Genomic DNA, 21,837 nt, shown 5'->3' with positions numbered 1-21,837 from the left:
TTGTACCTGTTAGCTTCTTGGACTAATAGTAATAGATGGATTAGACAGTGTTCTTGTTCTACATTAGTTTTTTATTGGGGCTTTATTGGGACTTATTTTGGAAGTACAAAGCATTAAATAGATATAATTTATTGGAATTTACCAAGAAATTCTTAAAGGCTTTGGGGATTTTTAAAATATATTACAATGGAAAATATGGAAATGTTGAGAACAACGAACACCTCTAAAGAAGGTTGACTGCAGAGGAATTGATTCTTTTGAACTGTGGTGCTGGAGAAGATTTTTGAGAGTCCCTTAGACTGCAAGAGATCGAACCAGTCAATCCTAAAGGAAATCAATCCTGAATATTTGTTGAAAGGACTGATGCTGAAACTGAAGCTCCAGTACCTGATGCAAAGAGCTGATTCATTGGAAAAGACCCTGATCCTGGGAAAGACTGAGGGCAGGAAGAGAAGGGGGCGACAGAGGATGAGATGGTTGGATGGCATCACCAACTCAATGGGCATGAGTTTGAGAGGACTCTGGGAGATAGTGAAGGACAGGGAAGCTTGATGTGCTGCAATGCACAGGGTTGCAAAGAGTTGGACATGACTTAGCAGCTGAACAACAACAGCATAAACACTGTTTGAATTTAGGAATGAAAATGTAGACTAGTTTGCTCAGAAGTTATAAATTCGTTTACCACATGTTAAAATGTAGAATAGAGATTGTTTACTTAATATTTATTAGTCAAGTACTATATTCTAAGTTTTCTTTTAAGCATCAGTTTTGTATTTATTAAATAATACATATGGTTTTAAAAACAAATAGAGTATAAGCATTTTATTTTTAAGGAATTTAGTGATGTTTTGGAGAGTTCCCCTCCCCTTGCCAGTTAGAAGAAATAATTGAAAGCTTGAGAAAACATAATCAATAATATTAAAGAAAAATAAAGAATCTCAGTTTTCTGGATTCATTGCTCTTTCTAGTGTAAAGCAGAGACAAAAAGAGAGGATTTATTTTCTATAAAGAGCTCATGGGGAAAATAAACTCATTGAATATAATGTTTGCTACATGCCTAAACAGCCTCATTCAGGAGTAAATCACTTATTTCATAGATCTTCATGTTTTTTTTTTCTCTTCAGGATTAAATTATGAAAACATATTTAATTACTAGAAGTTGGTTTCATTATTTTTCTTAGGGAAACAAATCAAAACAAAAGCCCACATAGGAAAATAAATTTGGTGCCTCATTTGGCTTTAACACTAACTGCTGCATATATTAATAAAAACTTAATAATTGAGTTACCTGAGATTTACAAGTTTATGTCTCTTCACATATGAATGTATCATTCACTACAAGAGTTGAAGAGGAATTTAATCACAAAACTTCAGGTTAATATAGAGTCATTAATGATATATTGAGGTCAATAGAGTTATGCGTATAAAGCCAAACTCTGGTTTAATAGCTGACCTCACATTTATCAAAAGCTCTTCACTTTTAGGTCTTCTGGGGATTGCAAGGTCTAGGTTTTTGCTGTTGTTGTCTTGTTTGCTTGTCTTTTTGAGTCTTGAGTCCTCTGAGCTATCATAACCCCATGGACTCTGTTTCAAACAGTAACACCAATGACCATGGGTGTGCAGATATCCCTGAGATCCTGTTTTCATTTTTTTGGATAAATACCCAGAAATGGGATTGTTGGATTATGTGGTGGGTCTAGTTTTAAGTTTTGAGGAACCGCCATACTGTTTTCCGTAGTGGCTGTACCAATTTGCATTCCCACCAACTGTGTACTAGAGTCCCCTCTTCTCCAATTTCTTGGTGGTGATAATTTAGTTGCTAAGTCGTGTCTGACTCTTGTGACCCCATGAACTGTAGCCTGCCAGGCTCCTCTTCAGGCAAGAACACTGGAGTGGGTTGCCATTTCCTTCTCCAGTTTCTTACCAACGTTGGTTTATCTTTTTTTTTTTTCTTGATAAAAGCCATGCTAAGCATTGTGAGGTGATATCTTGTAGTTCTGATTTACATTTCCCTAATGATTAGTGATGTTGAGCACATTTTCTTTCTTTTTATTTATAATTTTAAAAATTTATTTATTTTTGGCTATGCTGGGTCTTTATTGCTGGGCTTTTCTCTAGCTGTGGTGCATGAGCTTCTCATTGTGGTAGCTTCTCTCGCAGAGCACGGACTCTAGGGCGTGCGGGCTTCAGTAGTTGTGGTGCGTGGGCTCAGTAGTTGCAATTGCAGCTCCTGGGCTCTAGAGCACAGGCTCAGTAGTTGTGGTACACGGGCTTGGTTGCTTTGTGGCATGTGGGATTTTCCTGGACCAGGGATAGAACCCGTGTTTCTTGCATTAGGAGGTGGATTCTTTACCACTGAGCCACCAGGAAAGCCCTGCATATTTTCATAAATCTATTGTCTGTCTCTTTCTTCGGGTGAAATGTCTACTCAGTTTCTTTGCCCGTCCTTTAATTGAGTGGTTGCTGGACAAGAAAATGGGAAAATGAAGAGATACTAGTCAAAGGGTACAAGGTACAGTTATGCATGATGAATAAATCCTAGAGAACTGCTGTACAACAAAAATGCCTCTAGTAAGCAGTACTGTGTTCTATACTTAAAATTTGCTAAGAGAGGAGATCTTATGTTGTGTTCTTATTTCAAACTAAGAATTAATTAAAAGGCTTAATTATTAAGTAAATAGTTAAAAGAAACTTTTGGAGAGAATGGATAGGTTTATGGCCTAGATTGTAGTGATGTTACATGGGTTTATGCATGAGTGCATGCTCAGTAGCTTGGAGAAGGAAACGGCAACCCACTCCAGTGTTCTTGCCTGGAGAATCCCAGGGACAGGGGAGCCTGGTGGGCTGCCGTCTATGTCTATGGGGTCGCACAGAGTCGGACATGACTGAAGCGACTTAGCAGCAGCAGCAGCAGCATGCTCAGTAGCTTAGTCGCGTCCAATTCTTTGTGATTCCATGAACTGTAGTGGGCCAGGCTTCCCTATCCATGGGATTCTCCAGGCAAGAATACTGGAGTGGGTTTTAATTTTCTTCTCCAGGGACATGAATATATGCGTATCTCTAAACTCATTAAGTTTATACATGAAATATATACAGCTTTTGAATGTCAATTATACATCAATTTTTTAAAATATTAAGTTGTCTTTTAAAAAGGCAATATCAAATTGACTGCTCTGAATTCTTTGAAGCTTAATGGAGAGAATGGAGGCATAACAGCATCTCAAGATTAAAAAAACAAAACAAAACAAAGAAAGCCTGGAATGAGAAAAGGCACAGATTCTTTTCTCTTTCTATAAAAACAGCAGCACCTTCTGGTATTTCCCTTTCAGAATTCGGGCTTTAGAGGACTGATCTGATACAGTTGGTAATTTTACTTAAAGACCTTCCTATTAAATAGATTCAAACTATTTTTGAAGAACAGATGGTATAGACTAGAGGAAGAGATAAACACTGTATGTTAAACATTTTATTGATCAATTAAAATATCATAATTTAAAATGTTGATTCTACTGTGGGAATTATGCATGTCTGTCTGTGATGGAGAAAGACACTGAGATGGTATATTTGGAGGGTAGGATGAGAATTTATTGTCCAAAGTTGAAATTGGACTCTTCCCATGAGGTGAGAATGAAATGAGCAGCCTCCCGCCCCCCCTAATTCCAAACACACATGCACCAGACAGGCAGATGGCTCTTCTTCAAGGTGTAAGGAAGCTGGCTTTCAGTCTTGAATCATGGGCCTCGGGGTGCTTTGAAAACTGCCTATTTTTAAGATCAGTTTGAAAAAAATGATAGAGTAGAATAAAGAAACCACCTGTGTGGATTTGAAGAAAAAGTCAAGCTATAAAGTTAGCAGCTCTTTGCAAAGAATATAGTTATAGAAAAACTGCATCCTTATCTTCTAGCATTTCTTTGTTCTGCTTTTTCTACAAGAGCATGAATTCTTGATAAATGAATATCAGCATCACTGTAAATTAGTCTACTTGACATTAATTTTCATTAATGTTAACCTTTCATTCCTATGAATTACTTATGTGTAACAATTTCCATTCCATTATAAATGTACTTTTGTAGGATGTTTTCATAAATTGTGAGAGATAGAATATTTGGGTAAATCATGAGATTCACCAAAAGCTAACTAACTATAAAGGAGATAAAACATCACCAATCATTGTGTACATATGTATACCTAAGTATCTAAAATAGTTACTTTAGAGACAAAAACATTCTTTTCTTTTTCAAAAAGGAAGATTGGGTCATTTAATAGTGATTGAAATGGTATTGAAACTTATTTTTCCATTGGTTCACATATTTATGAGAAAGTATTGGAGCTAAGACTGAATATAGAAACAAACTTGTTAATTATGGAAGGTGCAGGAAAATAGCAAGCCTGCAAATAGCCTTGTATGTTCTACTCTGCCCTTGCGTGCCAGCACTCTCCCCATGATGTCAGAGCCATGTCCAAAGTTGGTGTAGGCTCTGTTCCTGACAACAGCAGGGTTGTAGTGGAAACTGTCTTCACCACCCAAGTTATGGGCCTGATACAATGAATCCCACACAAGCAGTGGGTCTGCCTGCTCCCAATTGTGCCCCATTTTATTCTCAGGGTCTGTGTCCTTTGCCCTTGGTCTTTTTCTACAGGATTTAGATGAGTGGAATGCTTGGAATGCTACACAGTAGTGACCTTGATTCTCTGACTTTGCTGGGGGAAAAATTGAATTTAAATCTAGAGTTGAAACTATATACAATGCTATGGTAGTCAGGTCATTTCTGATACCAAAGAAAACTTCACCTGCCATTAGAGATATCTGCCTTTTGATTTGGCTCAGGCTTTCTGGTCTTAAGGGTAGTTATGCATTTACAACAGATGAATGCTTGTTTTTGTTTTTGCTTTTTGTTTTTGTAGTTGCCTTACCTTTGCTACATGGGGAAAGTTGGGTGATTCTTTCTTAGCATTAATTTTCCAGATATTATTTATAAAGGTTTATCTTTCTTGTTGTCAATATACAACCCTTTCAGGGGTGAAAAACCCCAAGCACTGCTTGGGAAAAAAAATACCAGAATAAAGATGGCGGGATGTTTAGTGTTTGATGGATGAACAAGTGGAAAGAGGGTGTAATTCGGAACCAAGAGGCACTACCCCATGGCTGGTCCTGAGCTCCTTTGGGGGCAAAGCAGTCTTTAATTACATCTGGTACTCATTAATTCTTTTTGGAGTCTCTTTCCAGATCTGTTCCCCCATCAGCCTCCCATCGAGCAACAGAAATTCCAGATGGTTCCCTCCATATGCCAGTGCTCATTCTCTTAAGTAGGATAGATTGGTCACTGACAGAGCAGGATGCAGGAGCATTGGCCAAGTCAAGCCAAGGTGAAAAGCATTGGGCCACAGTTACATTAGAGATGATCCATCATTCATGCTTCTAAATGTGTTGTATATATAACTGCTTCTGAATGTTTTCTATGAAACACCTTGAGTAATTTCCTGGAAAGCATGGTACTTCTAGACAATGTGGCGTATTGATCCTAACTGTCTACACCTGGAACAGAGAGAGATCCTCTAGAAGCTGTCATTATAGCTGAGAGTCGTTTTGGACCTGATATGCTCTGGAGCCTACTTTAGGATGATTTTTTTTTTGTCTGCATCAACTGCAATGCCAACTGTCATGTCTGTTATTGTAATGCAAAGAGAATTAATTGATATAAGTCTTTATAAGTCATAGGTTTATTTCATCTTTGCAGAATTTTGTTGTAATAGGCACATGGACAGACTTTCCATTTTGAAGTTTTGAGAATGAAGATGAGGTCAATCTCCATATAATAAAAAATATGTTATTTCAAATATATTGCCTTGTATTTATTTATCTGACTTCATGTGATGATGGGAAACATGTCTGAATCATCTTTGAATTCTCACCACCCAGCAAGATGTGGCACATATTGAGGAAGGAAAGGAAGCAAGAAAAAAGTGTGACCAGATGGATCCAGGAAATTTCAAAGTGCAGTTGGCACTGAAAGAAATAAGAATAGTGTTTCTACTCTTGTCTTCATCTTATTCTTTGCTTCTAGTGGCTGATGGATTTTACATGTATGTACGTGTGTGTGTGTGTGCGCACACGTGTGCGCACTCTTTGGTGTTATTTTTTTGAGCACCTACCAAAGTCTGGGTATTGTTCTGTGTGCTCAGCAACTCCATGGGACAGTGACAGGTATAGTCTGTGTTCTCATAGAGCTTGTAATAGTTAGGCTGACTGTGCTTTGTGGGCAACTTATTGGTATATTTGGAAGGTAAGACAGTTAGGAAAAATGTCTTCTAAGGGGAAATGTGATAAAGACCAAAGGGAAGATTTTAAATTCCATGTAATTGTCACATTTTAACTGAAAGGTATATTCAAAAGAGGCCTAATATCATCTTGTGTGTGTGTGTGTGTGTGTGCGTGTATGTGAGTATTTTGTGGATGAGAGAAAACATTTATTGAAGAAGTTAAGTTACTTTGTACAATCAGGTTCAATAGTCAAACACTGGTAGAATGGGCCACAGATTGGAAGAGATAAAGGTTATTTGTATTGAACTCTTATATTTAAATGTGTTTGCTTGAAGTAATTTCTGTCTTGCTTTTGAAGTCCACATTAAAGTTATGAACTTTAAAAATGTATGTGAGACCTATAACACTCTCTAGATATTTCACTCTTTTATTTGAATGTGTGAAAAGGAGCAGATGTGAAATTGAAATACATCCTTATTTTCATCTGATTATTTTAGTCTGATTATTTATTTTACGTCAGTTACTGATAAACTCTGGAAATTTAAGGTGTGTAGGGAACTCAGCAGATCTGAGCAACATTTATGGCACAGCTTTATCTTTGATGTCATAAGAAGCACTAGGGATTTCTTAAAAGGGGTGTTATCTTCTCCTAAGGAATAACAGTGGGAGAGAAAGACATAATTATGTTGAGGATCAGCCCAGTAACAGCTCCTTCCTTATAAGCAATAATCATGTGTGTAATTATAAATTTTTTTAATGCTGTGTGTTGTAAGAAGGTTCAGGGTGTCACTAGAGAGTGAAAGAGAGAGATTTCCATAGAGGAGTGGTGGCTCCAATGCGGAGACTCACTAGCAGATCTAAAACTTTGTTGCTTCAGATGGATTGAGTGTATAGTGCGAATGCTGTTGGATCATCCTCACATCCTGAGAACCAGTGTTCTACTATTTAACTGAGACACGAGGGGAGGGAGAAGGTGTGTTCAGGAGAATTTAGGGATCAGGTCTAGAGATGTCACACTTCAACTCTGCCTACATGTTTTTGGCTACCCTGAGTCACATGGCTTCATTTAATTGCAGAGGAGGCTAGAAAAAGTGGACTAACTCTGAACCCAGGAATAAAAGGGAAATGGTTGGTATACAACCCTGCAGTGTCTGCCATAGGAAGGTGTGGTGGTCTTATCCCTTGGACAGACGGCAGGGACCAGAGAAGACAACTCCTGAGAAGTCAATTTGGGGGGCAGGGCCTTAAGAACACCAGGGTGCACTGTTTTCTGGACTCAGATGTGAGATTATGTTTAAAAATTCCTTAAATATGAAACAGAAACAGACTCACAGCCATAGAGAATAGACATGTGGTTACCACGTGGGAGAGGAGGCAAGGGAGGGAGAGATTGGGAGTTTGGGATTAGCAGATGCAAACTACTATATATATATATGTATATATATATATAATGTTATTTCAAATATATTGCCTTGTATTTATTTATCTGTCTTCATGTGATGATGGGAAACATGTTTGAATCATCTTTGAATTCTCACCACCCAGCAAGATGTGGCACATATTGAGGAAAAAAAGGAAGCAAGGCCCCATTGTATAATACAAGGAACTATATTCAATATCTTCTAAAGATATATAATGGAAAAGAATATGAAAAATCACAGATATATATGCCTAACTGAATTACTTTGTTGTATACCAGAATCTAACACAAGACTGTAAATCAACTATATTTCATTAAAATAAATTTCAGAAAATCCCTTCAAAATCTTTGCATGTGTCAGTGATTATGGAATTAAGATGTGAGCAGAAACGCTTATTTGATACCTTCAATTTGGGTTGAATTACTACTGAATTTCAGAAAGTAACACTTACTACTTTGGCACACATGAAGCATTTATTGTTTTAAAAGAGAATTTTTATTCATGTATTACTCTATTGTCACTTTCAAGCAAAAACCAACATTTCTTTCTCCTGAAGCTATATGGAAACTACTTTTAGAAAGGTGAGATGAAGAATAATGATTTCAAGTTGCCCCATGAACTCTGTGAGTTCATCCAGCTAATGAAAACAATACAAATAATGAATATATTAAGCGTTTATTGAGCATGTAACAGGCACTTGGTTTCCTTGGTGGGACTGGGGGATTGAGCGTGTCTTACTAATACTCTTCAGCACTTTTTATCTATTGATTCATTTAATCTTAACAAACATCCTATGAATGAAGAGATATTTTTATTATCATTCTCATTTTATAGATTAGAAAACTGAGGCACTAGGGAGTAAATTGTTGATCCATGCAGCTAGTCAGTAGCAGCTTACTCACAGCCAGATAGTCTGACTTTAGAGGTCAAGGTCCTAAAGTGTGGTTGTCTACCTTTCAAACACAAGAGCCTAGGGAGGGGCAGGGACAAAGGGTGTGGAGCTTATCTGGACATTTGCATTAAAGCAAGCTTGGGGCAGGGTTAGAGTCATCAGCAATGCCTTTGGCCATGACCCTTGGTTTGCAAAGCAGTGGAGAATATATTCATGATGTCTTCTCTTTTCCTCTTCCTCTCCATGAAAGCCTAGCCTTTGCAAACACTTTGTTCTTCCACTTTCTGCCCCTGACCTGGCCCAAGCAGCAACGCAAGCAGCTCCCGAGCTGCCTGGAGAACCCAGTATAAGTCACTGGAGGAGAGGAGGCAATTATTGTCTTGGTTACATGTCTGAGCAATTTCTTTTCCTTCTGCAGACAGGACTGTCCTTGTGGATACTGATCTTCCGCCCCTCAGAGGCCTCTACGTGATGGGGACTCTAGAATTCCCTGTGGACAGAAGCAACATTCTAAGCGTGGCCTGCATGCTCATTGCTGGTGGGGAGCTGAGAGTTGGTGAGTCAAGGGGAGCAGGACTGGGGGCAGAGAGAGGCCTTGGGAGAGGATAGTGTCTCTAGCAGGTTGCTTAAGGGGGTCTGGGGAAGGCTGAGGCAAGGAGGAAATTTACTAGCAGAAGTTCTCCCCAGCCAGCTTTGGACCCAGACAGAGGTGACATTTGTTGGTCACTCCTCCTGTCCACCCACTGTCTGCAGTCATCTGGCCGCCGGGTCCTCACGCTCATTGCAGGGCTCTTTTTGCCTCCACCAGACTACACATCAATTCTCCATTTAGTTCTCTGAGTGAGAATTTACCCGTGGCTCACTCTTCAGAATATCTCGTAGGATGGATTTGTTGGCCCTTGATCAACCAACCCAGAAGAGAATTTCAGTTGCTGTCGTAGTGCAGATCCTTCAGAGAACAGACCTGGGAGCCAAGCTGATGTGCTCATTCTGGAACAGTAAAGAGAGAAAGCTGGGGAGAAGGCAAGCAACTCACTTGTCTCCCACTGCCCCGCAAACCCATGAACTCTTCTGTCTAGTTATGTTTTGTGACTCCCTAGGAAGCTGATCGGAGAAGGCAATGGCACCCCACTCCAGTACTCTTGCCTGGAAAATCCCACGGACGGAGAAGCCTGGTAGGCTGCAGTCCATGGGGTCGCTAAGAGTCGGACACGACTGAGCGACTTCACTTTCACTTTTCCCTTTCATGCACTGGAGAAGGAAATGGCAACCCACTCCGGTATTCTTGCCTGGAGAATCCCAGGGACGGCGGAGCCTGGTGGGCTGCCGTCTATGGGGTCGCATAGAGTCGGACACGAATGAAGCGACTTAGCAGCAGCAGCAGCAGCAGCAGCAGGAAGCTGATGGAAGGACCAGAGATGCAGTGGAGCTAGGAGATGAGGGTCCTCCTCCTGGGAATTGAGGGATGTTGCGGAAGTGGATCGAGGGTGATGAGTTAACCAGGTCTGATACATTGAAAGGGTGAAAATGTTAGATGCTCAGTCATGTCTGACTCTTTGCGACCCCGTGAACTGTAGCCCACCAGGCTCCTCTGTCCATGGATTCTCTAGGCAAGAATACTGGAGTGGGTAGCCAACATAAAAACATGAGTTGTCTTTTATATATATTATAATGTAGTAGTATGTATATGTCAGTCCCAATCTCCCAATTTATTCCCGCATCTTATCACCTGGTAACCATGTCTATTTTCTATATCCTTGGCTCCTGTTTTGTAAATCAGTTCATTTGTACTCTCTCTCTCTTTTTTTTTTTTTAAGATTCCACATATAAGGATGGACATATACACATTACTATATACAAAATAGATAACTAATAAGAAACTCATTTGAAAAGATCCTGATGCTGGGAAAGATTGAGGGCAGGAGGAGAAGGGGATGACAGAAGATGAGATGGTTGGATGGCATCACCGACTCGATGGACATGGGTTTGGGTGGACTCCGGGAGTTGGTGATGGACAGGGAGGCCTGGCGTGCTGCGGTTCATAGGGTCGCAAAGAGTGGGACATGACTGAGCGACTGAACTGAACTGAACTGAATAAGAAACTGCTATATAGCACAGAGAATTTTACTCAGTACTTTGTAATGGCCTAGGTGAGAAAAGAATCTAAAAGAAGGAGTTAATTATTTGAATGAGAGATAGAGGCAGCTGCATGGAGTTGGTTGTCAGCAGCATTAAGTTGTGTGTGACTGGGACACACTCAGTACTGGGAAGGACCTCTGGGAATAAATACCCAGATTTCACTCTCTGTCCTGCCTCGTCTCCTGCTCATGCTACCGTTTAGTCAAACCCAACCTGAACTCTAAGTCAAGGAGGTCTCACTGATGTCCTCTGTGTGGGTCAGCTGCATCTTGGGGCAGTGAGCTGAGGAGGGCAGTGTTTAGGAGTGAGATTTGAATCCTCTCCATCACATTCACTGGTGGAGAATGGTTCTTCTGTTAAAGCAGCCAAAGATTCAGCTTTATCCAGCTTCATTATGCCAACGCACTGTCACTTCTAATTCCTACTCTTTTTACATGTGCTACCTCAAATACAGTTCTCTGTGTTGCACACTTGCATAAGAATTGTTTTGTTTTCACCTGAGTTTTAAGGAGACATAAGTGCAATATTTTTTACTCATCTCTATTTCAATCCATCTTTCCACAGTGAGGAAATTCTTTTGGCTCCTGATCTTTTCCTCCCAGATTGATGTCACTTGCTCATTGGTTTAATATTCTGTATCCTCATCCAGTTAACTAATTGAAATATTAGATAAAACTGACCCTTGTTCCTGTTACTGGAAAACTTATTTTAGGTTGACATCCTCTGTTGCTAAGAGAGGTCTTTTTTCATTAGTTTCTTTTAGGTTTCTGAAGTCACTTATTACTGTAATTCAAACTTGCTGCCTGGAGATCTGTACCTTAGAAGAGAAGTGACGCAGTGGCGCTTTCCAGTTTTGACTTATACGTTTCAAATCCTATTTTTAATTTTGTCTGTTCCCAACTACACTTTCATCTATTACTAGACAATGGCATGTTCTTTTTCTCTCTGCTTGTCCATGTGTTCCAGGCCTAAAGGTTGATTATCCAAAAGGAACCCATCTGCCCAGTCCTGTGTGTATGATGCCTGAAGGGAGACTTTCAACCCATCTGTCCCATTCTACCACACCCTAAAGAAATCCCGACATGAAATAGATAATAAGACTAGTTAGCAAAGAAACCTAATAGATGTGGGCATTGGCACAGAGCACTGCCAGAGACTGTCTGCTATCTGTGCCATTTGATCCAAGTCCCAGCACTGTGGAATTATATTTCTTGGTGGTCCTGCTTTTAAGGCAACTGGTGCTGGCAAAAGGTACCAATTGACTTTTAGTAGGGTGGAATCATAATGCTAGCATTAGACGGGAAGTTTAAGATCAAAGCTCCCCTTCGAGGGCTACAGCTGCATCACAAATGCCAAACTCAATTTCATTCTCTATTCAGTGGTTGTCTCTTTAGTCTGATAAAACACTTAAGATAAGCTGAAAGTATTTCACTTATTTGTCCATCCTATCATTCATCATGATTTTTGCTCACTGCCTACCATGTGCCAAGTACTCCGAGAGAGGTTGGATGTACAGACATAGAAGTCATGAACCTGGCTTTCAAGAGCTCTCTCAATAAAGCAGCAGAGACAAACAAATAAAATCATAACTGAAAGTGTCACCTCTTCCAACATGGAGAGGGATTAAAGATAAAAGAAGAGGTCTGAAAAGACACATATTTGTGGACAAGCATTATACTTTCAGGAAATTACAGAAAATGAGTATGTCTGGATTGTAGGATTTATAAAATGGTGGTAGCCGAAGCTTCTTGGCCTTATGCATTATGTTAAGGAGTTTGGGTTTTCTCATGAAGGCAGCGCCCAGTCACTGGATGTTTTTAAGCAGGGAAGTGACATTATTAGATCTGGTCTTAGAGCCATCACTTTTGGCAATGCAGGGGATGTACTGGAAGGGCCACGGTGAAAAGTGAGAAGGCTATAGGTGTTTCAGAAAAGAAACTGTAAAAGATCGAGTGAAGACACTGGAACTAAAGAGGAAGAATGAATGAGGGAAGTACTGAGGAGGTAAAAAATTCCTAGAATTGAGTGGCAATTTTGATGTGAGGTGAGGAGATGATACTTCCTAGGTTTCAGGTTGGGAGATCTGGGTCCATGGCGAGGCTAGGACAAAACCTCCTTCCCACTACTTTTTAGTGGAGTGTGTGTGCCAAGTCACTTCAATCACGTCCAACTCTTTGAGACCCTATGAATTGGAGACAACCAGGCTCCTCTATCCATGGGATTTTCCAGGCAATAATACTGGTGTGGGTTGCTGTGCCCTCCTCCAGGGGATCTTCCTGACCCAGGGATAGAACCTGTGTCTTATGTCTCCTGCGTTGGCAGGTGGGTTCTTTACCACTGGTGCCACCTGAGAAGCCCTTTTAGTTGAGTGACTCTGGCAAATTACATGGGCTATTTCTGCCTCAGTTTTCTTATCTCTAAAATGGGAGCAATAATAATCATGCTTATTTTATCGAGTTTTATAGGAACTGAGTAAATTAATGGAGTCACAAAGAGTCGGACACGGCTTAGCAACTGAACAACAGCAGCAACAACAATATTTATTTATTAAAGGCTTCTTTGGTGGAAGTGCTTGAACAGTGTCAGGCACCTGGTAAACCTTTAGACACAAATGCCAAGTTTAGGTTTCAATGGGATGTGTAAGTGGTAATATATAGAGGACAAATAGATTAATGAGAAAGCACAGAAGAGAGGACTATGCTAAATATATATATTTGAGGATCATCAGCCAAAAATATGAAATCAAAGCTGTGAGATAGAGAAGGCTTTTAAGGGTAATGGAGGAAGCTGAGCTCAAGAAAGAGAAAGGAAAATAAACAGCTATAAAGATAAATGGACAATGAAAAGAAAATAATGTCTTGAAACAAAAGGAGGGATTTGCAAGAAAGAAGGAGTGGTTAGTAGTATGAGATACAGCTGCTGCTGCTGCTGCTAAGTCGCTTCAGTCATGTCCGACTCTGTGCGACCCCATAGACGGCAGCTCACCAGGCTCCCCCATCCCTGGGATTCTCCAGGCAGGAACACTGGAGTGGGTTGCCATTTCTTTCTCCAATGCATGAAAGTGAAAAGTGAAAGTGAAGTCGCTCAATCGGATCCGACTCTTCCGTCCCCGTAGACTGCAGCCTACCAGGCTCCTCTGTCCATGGGATTTTCCAGGCAAGAGTACTGGAGTGGGGTGCCATTGCCTTCTCCGATGAGATACAGCAGAAAGAATAAAATCAGGAAAGTAAATTGACCATCTTATTCCGTCTTTTAACTTTTTTATTTTTGTTGTTGTTTAGTCACTCAGTTGTATCTGACTCTTTTGCAACCCCACAGACTGTAGCTTGCCAGGCTCCATGGGATTTCCCAGGCAAGAAAACTGCAGTGCATTGCCATTTCCTTCTCCAGGGGATCTGCATAACCCAGGGATTGAACCTGCATCTCCTGCATTGGCAGGCGGATTCTTTATCTGCCACCAGGGAAGCTCTTTATTTTTTTTTTTTACAATGGCTATCAAATATACTTTTGACACATAATGTTACTTTGCATGTTGAACAAAGAAAAAAATTTCCTGAAGGACAGTAACTTCTAATAAGTTTAATGCCACTTATCTATTCTTTAACAACTTCATGTTTTGGCTTAAAATATAGTCTTAAGTACAATTGAACAGATTCAATCTCATGTTTGAAAATGAACAGTTGTCTCTATTGAGTGATATCATCAAACTTTTACATGCTTTCATGAGTAACAAGCCTTCTATTAGATGATAAAATGGAATTAATCAGAAGGTTTAAGGAGAAAGTAGATTTACCCGTCTCCATCCCCTTCCTCCTGCCTTTCCTCACTTTCTCTTTCACTGAATGCCAACTCAGTGACAAGCATTCTTCCTCTGACTTGAGTATTCAGCACTGAGCCAGACAGATACGCGTCCTCCTTGTACTCTTTTGTTGAGGGAAATAGGCAATAAAATAGTAAAATAAAAGGGAACATGATTTTAGATGGCAATACATGCTCTGAAGGAAACTAGATAGAGAAGTGAACTGAAGAGAGGTGCTGGCACTGTAGATTAGGGAGTCAGTGAACAACTTTCTGAAGAGTCTGTGTGACTTGAGACCACAGAGACAACAAAGAGCTAGGCTTGCAAAGATTTGAGCAGAAAAGTTTCAGACAGAAGGAAGGCCTGGTGCAGAAGTCTTCAGCTAGGCATGTGCTTTACATAGTGGTGAGGCAGAAAAGCAGTCACTGTAGCTGGAGACTAGTGAAGAGAAGGCGTGAGTTTCATGGTATAGGCTGGATTTTGAGCTATGCTGTGTTGTTTTCTAAAGCAATAAAGAACACAAGTAAGTCCAAAATCTGCAGAAAACTGCTTTTTTTTCATTGTATTATTCATTTATTTATTTTTTCTAACAGTAACAGACATACAGTCAAGAATGAGGCCAATGAGTGAGTGTGTAAATCAGTTCTTAAAGTGTTTATATATTTATAGCGAAGTATTTGTGTGAATAGATTTTTTTGCTGTGAATGCTTTCTTGTATTTATTTTTAAACCAGGCTCTTTTTTTTTTTTATATATATAGCAGATTCCCATTGGCTGTCTATTTTACATGTGGTATTGTAAATTTCCATGTTACTCTCTCCATACATCTCATCCCCTCCTCAAAATAGCTACTTTTTGATAATCTCATGTGTGTGACTTTAACAAGACAGAAATTAGTTTGGGACCTTCATGAATATGGGAATTCTAGAGATCTGGATTATAAATCTAGTTTAGCAACTTGTTACATACACAACTTCTGGAAAATTCCCCAATAGTGGATTTATAACTATGATATCTTAGACCTCAGAGATTGTGTGAATCATCTGTATCAGCATGTAGATAATGGAACTGAGACCCAGAGAGATTATTGATTGGTTCCAAGGTCTCATAGCTGGTAAAGAGCAGGACCAGAATTAGAGGTTATTTTAGTCACTTCAAATCTTTGTCCTTCAAGCCTTTGCCCAAGGATTACCTTTACTATGAACATTTTCTGTCTCCATTCAGTAGGTTTTAGTGTACATTTTCTTCTGGTTCATTCTATCATTTATATCATCATTATTGCATTCATTTTTATGTTATGAAATGGTATGTTCTCATGAATGTCTTCTTTGTATTAGATGATAGACTTCTTTACAATATTTTTGTAACCCTCATACCTAGGACATAGTATACTTCTGATAATGTGCCATATTTCTGACTTGTGTATATATAAATGAATGAACACATCTAAGTCTGTCTTTCAGCTTAATACCTTTTTCTTGCAATACATCCCGTCTTCTGACACGTAAATTTCAACATCTGTGAGGAAGGACTCGTAGTGTTAATGTATAAATGACTGTGTTTCCCCACCCCCATATGCGAGAAATAAACAGGGGTAAAAACACATTGAAAAAATTGGTGATCGTACAAATCTAAAGTATTTTCAATCTTACTCTGTCTAGGAGAGGAAGACTTATAAAAATGCCTGACTGAAAGCCTGTTCAATAAACATTGGTTTGTTGAGTGTTTTAAATGTTTGTATTTCTTTGCCCAGGAATAGCTGTCTGTACTCATCCTTTTCATCAGTGTCCTGTTTTAGATGAGACATCATTTCCATGCTTTAATTTGTGTGCTTTGTTATCTTAGATATCAGTGATGTTGACAAGTTATTGATCCAAATGTGCAACTCAATGGAAAATGTTTTAATCTTATGCATACTTTTAAAATTGCAAATGGAAAATTCTCTCGTGATAGTTTGTAGGAGAATTTCAGAGAGGGATAATCGGTAACAATATATGTGTGTCTTTAAAACCTAACAGAAATCTCCTTGATCCCTAAGTAAACAACACATGCCCCACATTTCAGTGTCTCTGAGGACTCTGCAGAACATTGTGCCTGGCCTGTCAGAGCCAGGTCACATGATGCACTGCCTAGTCACTCAATAATTATGGTAGGAACTGGGTTTTTAGCCTAAAAGTTGTCACATATTGTTTTGCAGAGCCCATGATGGGTATTTGTCAGCCCTGTCTCACATTTGTAGCCGGGAGCCTAAGGTCATCATTAGCACATGACTTTGATTGTCAGGAAATGAAGTACTACGTGTATGGAAGTTTCATTGCTTCCGTGATTGGGACTTTCTCAATCCTAAAGAAGAAGAAAAATCCATACACAGTTTATTGCCTTCCAAACTGACAGTTCTGTAAGGCTCATTGGATGATTAAGTAATAAGAAGGAGACAAACCAGAGAAAAGTGTAGATTAAAACACATCCTCCAGCTTAAAGCCACAATACCCAGTAGTCACACTCCTTGAGTTGGCAGAGAGAATCCTGTGGTGATGTTTGTTTAAAAATAATATATTAAATAAAAAACCCAAGCCAAACAAAAATATATTCTTTCAAGTTTATGATTAAAAATATAACAAATTAACTACACATTTCACATGTAAATTTAAGGGTACATAGATATCTGTAAAATAGTTTGTAATTTAGCTAGTATAGATCATCAGCCAACAAATCAGTTTCTGTCTACACTGATCGTTCTCTAATCAAACTACTGGTTAATAACAAGGTGAAGTCAAAAGAATGTGGCTTATAAATATCATACTTATTTAACTACAAGGGCAAAAGCGTAAAAGCTCTGTTCTTTATAGGTTCAGCAAGCACTAAACTCCATTTCTGTGAGTTCCTAAGAAGATTGGTAGCCAACAGTTAAATAACACATATTTCAATTTCAGATCAAGCATAGAAATATCTATCTATTTTCAGATGGATATTAGTTCTCTGACAAACAACACATTTTTCTTAAATGTATAGGCTTTTAAGCAAAATCTATCTTGGGTTTGTCTCTACTAGACAGACTTAACAGTAACCATTTTGGTAAATAAACCTTAAACATACGCATTTTTTGTACATCAGTTATACCTCATTAAAGCTTTAAAAAATTTAGTGGTTTAGAGAAGCAGAAAAACAAATATAATTTTGACCAATTTTCATTCTTTTGATGAATAAGTAATTATTGACGAGTATCACTGAAACAATCATTTACTGTGTTTAGAATATGACATGTGTGCAAAGTATGACACACGTACAGAGAAGTTCATAAAATAAACAGCACACAGTTCAACTAAACAAGAATCCATGCTAGTGGGAATGTAATGGGATCTCACGATTGTTTTAATTTGCATATCTCTAATGTGATTTGAGCACTTTTGAAATTTTTCTTGTCTATTTGGTATCTTTTTTTTTTGAAGTAGCTGTTCTCCTGCCTTTTTTAAAATGATGAATTGTCTTTTTTATATTGATTTGTTGAAGTCATTTATATATTTTGGAAAGTACCTTTTGTTAGTTATATGTGTTGCAAATACCTTTGCCTACTCTGTGGCTTGCTTTTTCAGTCTTCTAATGGTGTTTCTAGATAACTGGAAAACCTTTATTTTAATATAGTTCATTTTGTAGATCTTTCCCTAGATGAATTGTACATTTTGACCGAAATATGGTAGGCATGCATATGCTGTATGGTTTTAATCCTTTTAAATTTGCTAAATTTGCTTTAGGGTCATCATATGATCCATATTTGTGAATGTTTTATGCAAGATTGAAAAGAATATATTTTCTTTATGGGTCTATTTCCCATCTACACCTATTATTTGTTAATTGTATTAGTCAAAACTGTTACATCCTTATTATTTTCTTGTTTATTTTATGAGCAGTTGTGTTTAATTTGATCCTGTTATTTTAGGTATATCTACTTTTCCTTATAATTCTTTTAATTTTTGCTTTATTTACTCTGCAGCTATGATGCTAGGCACGTACATACTTGGTATTCTTATGGGTGTAATGAGTCTTTTTTACTGTGGAGTATCTGATTGTTTTCTGCAAGAGGATTGGTTGAAATTACCTAGTTCACTGTTTGGGGAACAAACTATAAGTGAACTCTGCTAGAAAGACACAGCCCTTTCTCTCCGGGAGTGTACTGTAAAGAAGAGGAAGCCTAATAGAAGGCACTTAGAGAACAATTTTGAAGCATTGAGGGAAAACATGGTATGTGTGGGAGCCCACAGAAGGCCACTTAACACAGATGTAGTTGACAGTAAGGATCCTAGAGAAGGTTGCCTCTGAGCTTGGTTTGGTCTTGTTTGGCAACTTGGTTAAGGTGGCTCAGCTCTTGAGCGTGGCAGGGAAACTGACAGGCAGCGGGAAGGGAGTAATTCTAAAGGCATAAATTTGTTTGCAATCATTTGTTGTTTCAAAGCATTTTCCAGTGTTTGCAATTATAAATAGATAACACTGCAGAGGAGAACTTTGGGCATTAACCTTTGCCTGCGTTCCATACTATTTCTTTAGGGCAAGTTCCTCAAAGGAGACTTACTGCAGCAAGGGGCCCAGACCTTTTTATGCACAGAAGGGGACATCTAGTTCAAGGTCATAGGAGGCTTTTAGAAATAAATTACAGTGAAGCCAAGTTTTGAGGGGTGATTAGGAACAGAACAGAATGAAGGTAGGCATATAAAAGCCTGGGGAATCTCACAGACACACAGGAGGGTAGAGGGAGCAGTAGGTAAGTAATTCAGGGTATGTTGGCTTAGTCACCAGGTATGGAGAGTCATGCTCAAAGGGTGGACTTTAAGTGTAAACTAGATTTATGTTTGATTATATCAAAGAGTTAATAAAATCATATAAGGCCCTTTCCCCTTTTTCTTACCTTTGAAGTTCAGGGAATTCATTTGTACCATATTCCTCAAATCATTATAACAGTTATCTTTTATATACCAAAACTTACTTTCCTTCCGTCTCCCCAGGTAATTTTAGCATCTGGAACGTATTCTGTTTCCCCTCCATTGCCCACCATCATCCTAAATTGTGACAATTTCTCTTTACTTCTTTCCTATTCATCTGTGGCCATGTGTTCCCCGATGGGACTTTTCAGTCTAAGCCCAGCTCCCCCACATTTTAGCTGTATCATTTCTTAAATGTTCCTTAACTTCTCTTTGTCTCCATGTCCTCATGAGAACCTTAGCGATAGCCATCATAGGGTTGTGAGAATTCGGTGAAATCATGTATGCAAAAACACCTGGCTTGTCTCTGCAGCATGGCAACAACAATTTCCTCTCCATTGTGAATATCTGCATCCATCAAGGCTGAAAATGCCTTTTGTTACAGTTTAGAGCATTTCTAAGCAGCTTTAGAGAGGAAAATCAGAGAACTGCATGATTCCTAGATCCTTCTCTAAACTGTGGTTCTTCTCATTTAGGGACAAAGCCCAGGCTGGTGAGGGCACCTCACCTTTCTTTCTTGCTGGATTTGAGCATACAATGAGGAGTATGAACTTTAAGACTTTTCATTGACTAGCTTCTATACATTTGAGAGACACTGTGTTTTCATGTTAACAAAGCATGTCTTTCCTTCTCTTAGGTCACTCTTGCCTTTCTGCTTGGTCCCTATTCTCCATCTTTCCCTTCCCCCACATCACAATGAAGAATCCAAACTCTGGTCATTTCAGATACCCAAAGATCACGGCCGGCTGACTAATTTTGCCCAGACTTTCTGTGAAAGCTCTGCATGTGCTGCTGTTTTGGGTTGCATAATTGATTTAATCTCTGATTTTAAAGGAACCTTGAACTCTTTTCGTGGGACTCTGCATACATTTCTCTAGGGCAAAAGCTGTCCTACTTTTTTTTTTTTTCTCTCTGGTATCTGTTTAGTGCTAGGCCATTTTCCCCCCAAGAATCTAAACTACCCTCCGTGAAATAAATGAAATCACAGTTGGAAAACAGCTTACTGGGCAGACTTCTAACCGCCAGATAAGAGCTACACCACACACATTTTCTTAACATTCTCCTCCTCCCCAGCATCCCTTCTTTCTGCTCTAGCACTTCTTTGTTTTGTCTAAGGGGATACATTGGTCACTCAGCTGAGCAGCTAGGTGGAGCCACCAAGTACTTTACCATCTTATTGAGAAAACAGGCTGTGGGGTCTAATTCTTGCATGCCCATTGGCCTACTGTTTGACTCCAGGAAAATTTACTTACCTCTCCAAGTCTTAACTTTCAACAGTCCTTTGTAGCCTGTAGGCTGTGAAGCTTGGACTATAGAGCTAGGTATGCAGCAAGCTGGCAACTCACACTGAGCCTTTGGCTACCCAGGTATACATGGGGTGCCAACTGGGGAACATGATTTTATGCCCCTGAAAGACTACTTAGCCAAAAGAACGACCAGGCAATTTTAAGTTTCCTTTTACTTCATATCATATTTGGCAGCCTCATTCTGGGTTATGTTTTCAGGCATTTCAAAGTGGAAAGACATGTTTGATAGCAGATGTGTTTTGTCAACTTCTCTTATCCAGTTTGGAGATAATCTTCTCATTAGTTGCTTCTTTAAAAATCTAATAAGCCTACTAAGTTGCTTCAGTCATGTCCGACTCTTTGCGACCTTATGGACTGTAGCCTGCCAGGCTCCTCTGTTCATGGGATTTTCCAGGCAAGAATACCATTTCCTTCTCCAGAGGATCTTCCAGACCCAGGGATCAGACCTGCATCTCTTCTCCTGCATTGGCATTGGTAGGCAGGTTCTTTACCACTAGCGCCACCTGGGCTTTGTAATATTTTATATCCTCTAAGATATATTCCTGAAGAAAATAATCTTTGATAAATCCATACTCAGAAACACAGTTTCAGTAATTCCCCCAAACAATTCTCTTACTGTGAAAGTGACCAAACTCTGCAGTTTACATCAACAGGTTAAGGTCAGAAGTAATTCCCAACTGCTCATTGAACATCACAGCCTGAAGATTGTGTCCTTATGCTGTTAAAAGAATTTAGGCTTAGATAATAACCTATTATTTGTTTCATAAAACACAGCAGAAACAGAGACCATTGTTCAAATTCAGACCATTACTTACTAGTTGGATAAATTTGGACGAATTCCTTAGCCCCTGTTCCTTGTTCTGTATAAGGATTTAATACTGAGATGAGAATCTTACTTCTCAGGTGTGTTGTGAAGATTAATTGCTAAAATGCATGTAGAGCGATGTGGGGATCCAGTCATAGACAGTATATCAGTCAGGTTTTGCTGTAATAATGCTAGGTAACAAAGAATCCTCAAGTCTCAGTGGCTCTCAACAACAAATGT

General features: G+C 39.1%; 1 protein-coding gene across 1 annotated transcript in view; it reads left to right on the top strand.

Moving 5' to 3' along the window:
- PKHD1 (PKHD1 ciliary IPT domain containing fibrocystin/polyductin) overlaps nucleotides 1–21,837 on the top strand; it is a 456,545-nt gene that overhangs the window by 295,435 nt on the left and 139,273 nt on the right. The window contains exon 58 of the mRNA XM_081523421.1: nucleotides 8,994–9,131. Coding sequence (XP_081379547.1) covers nucleotides 8,994–9,131 — 138 coding nt within the window. The remainder of the gene's footprint in view (nucleotides 1–8,993; nucleotides 9,132–21,837) is intronic.

The sequence above is a fragment of the Giraffa tippelskirchi genome, chromosome 8 (genome assembly GCF_054371585.1).
Source record: "Giraffa tippelskirchi isolate mGirTip1 chromosome 8, T2T-mGirTip1v1.2.pri, whole genome shotgun sequence".
Classification (NCBI taxonomy): Eukaryota; Metazoa; Chordata; class Mammalia; order Artiodactyla; family Giraffidae; genus Giraffa; species Giraffa tippelskirchi.
The sequence above is the reverse complement of the archived record's forward strand: the minus strand, read 5'-3'. Positions and strand labels throughout refer to the sequence as shown.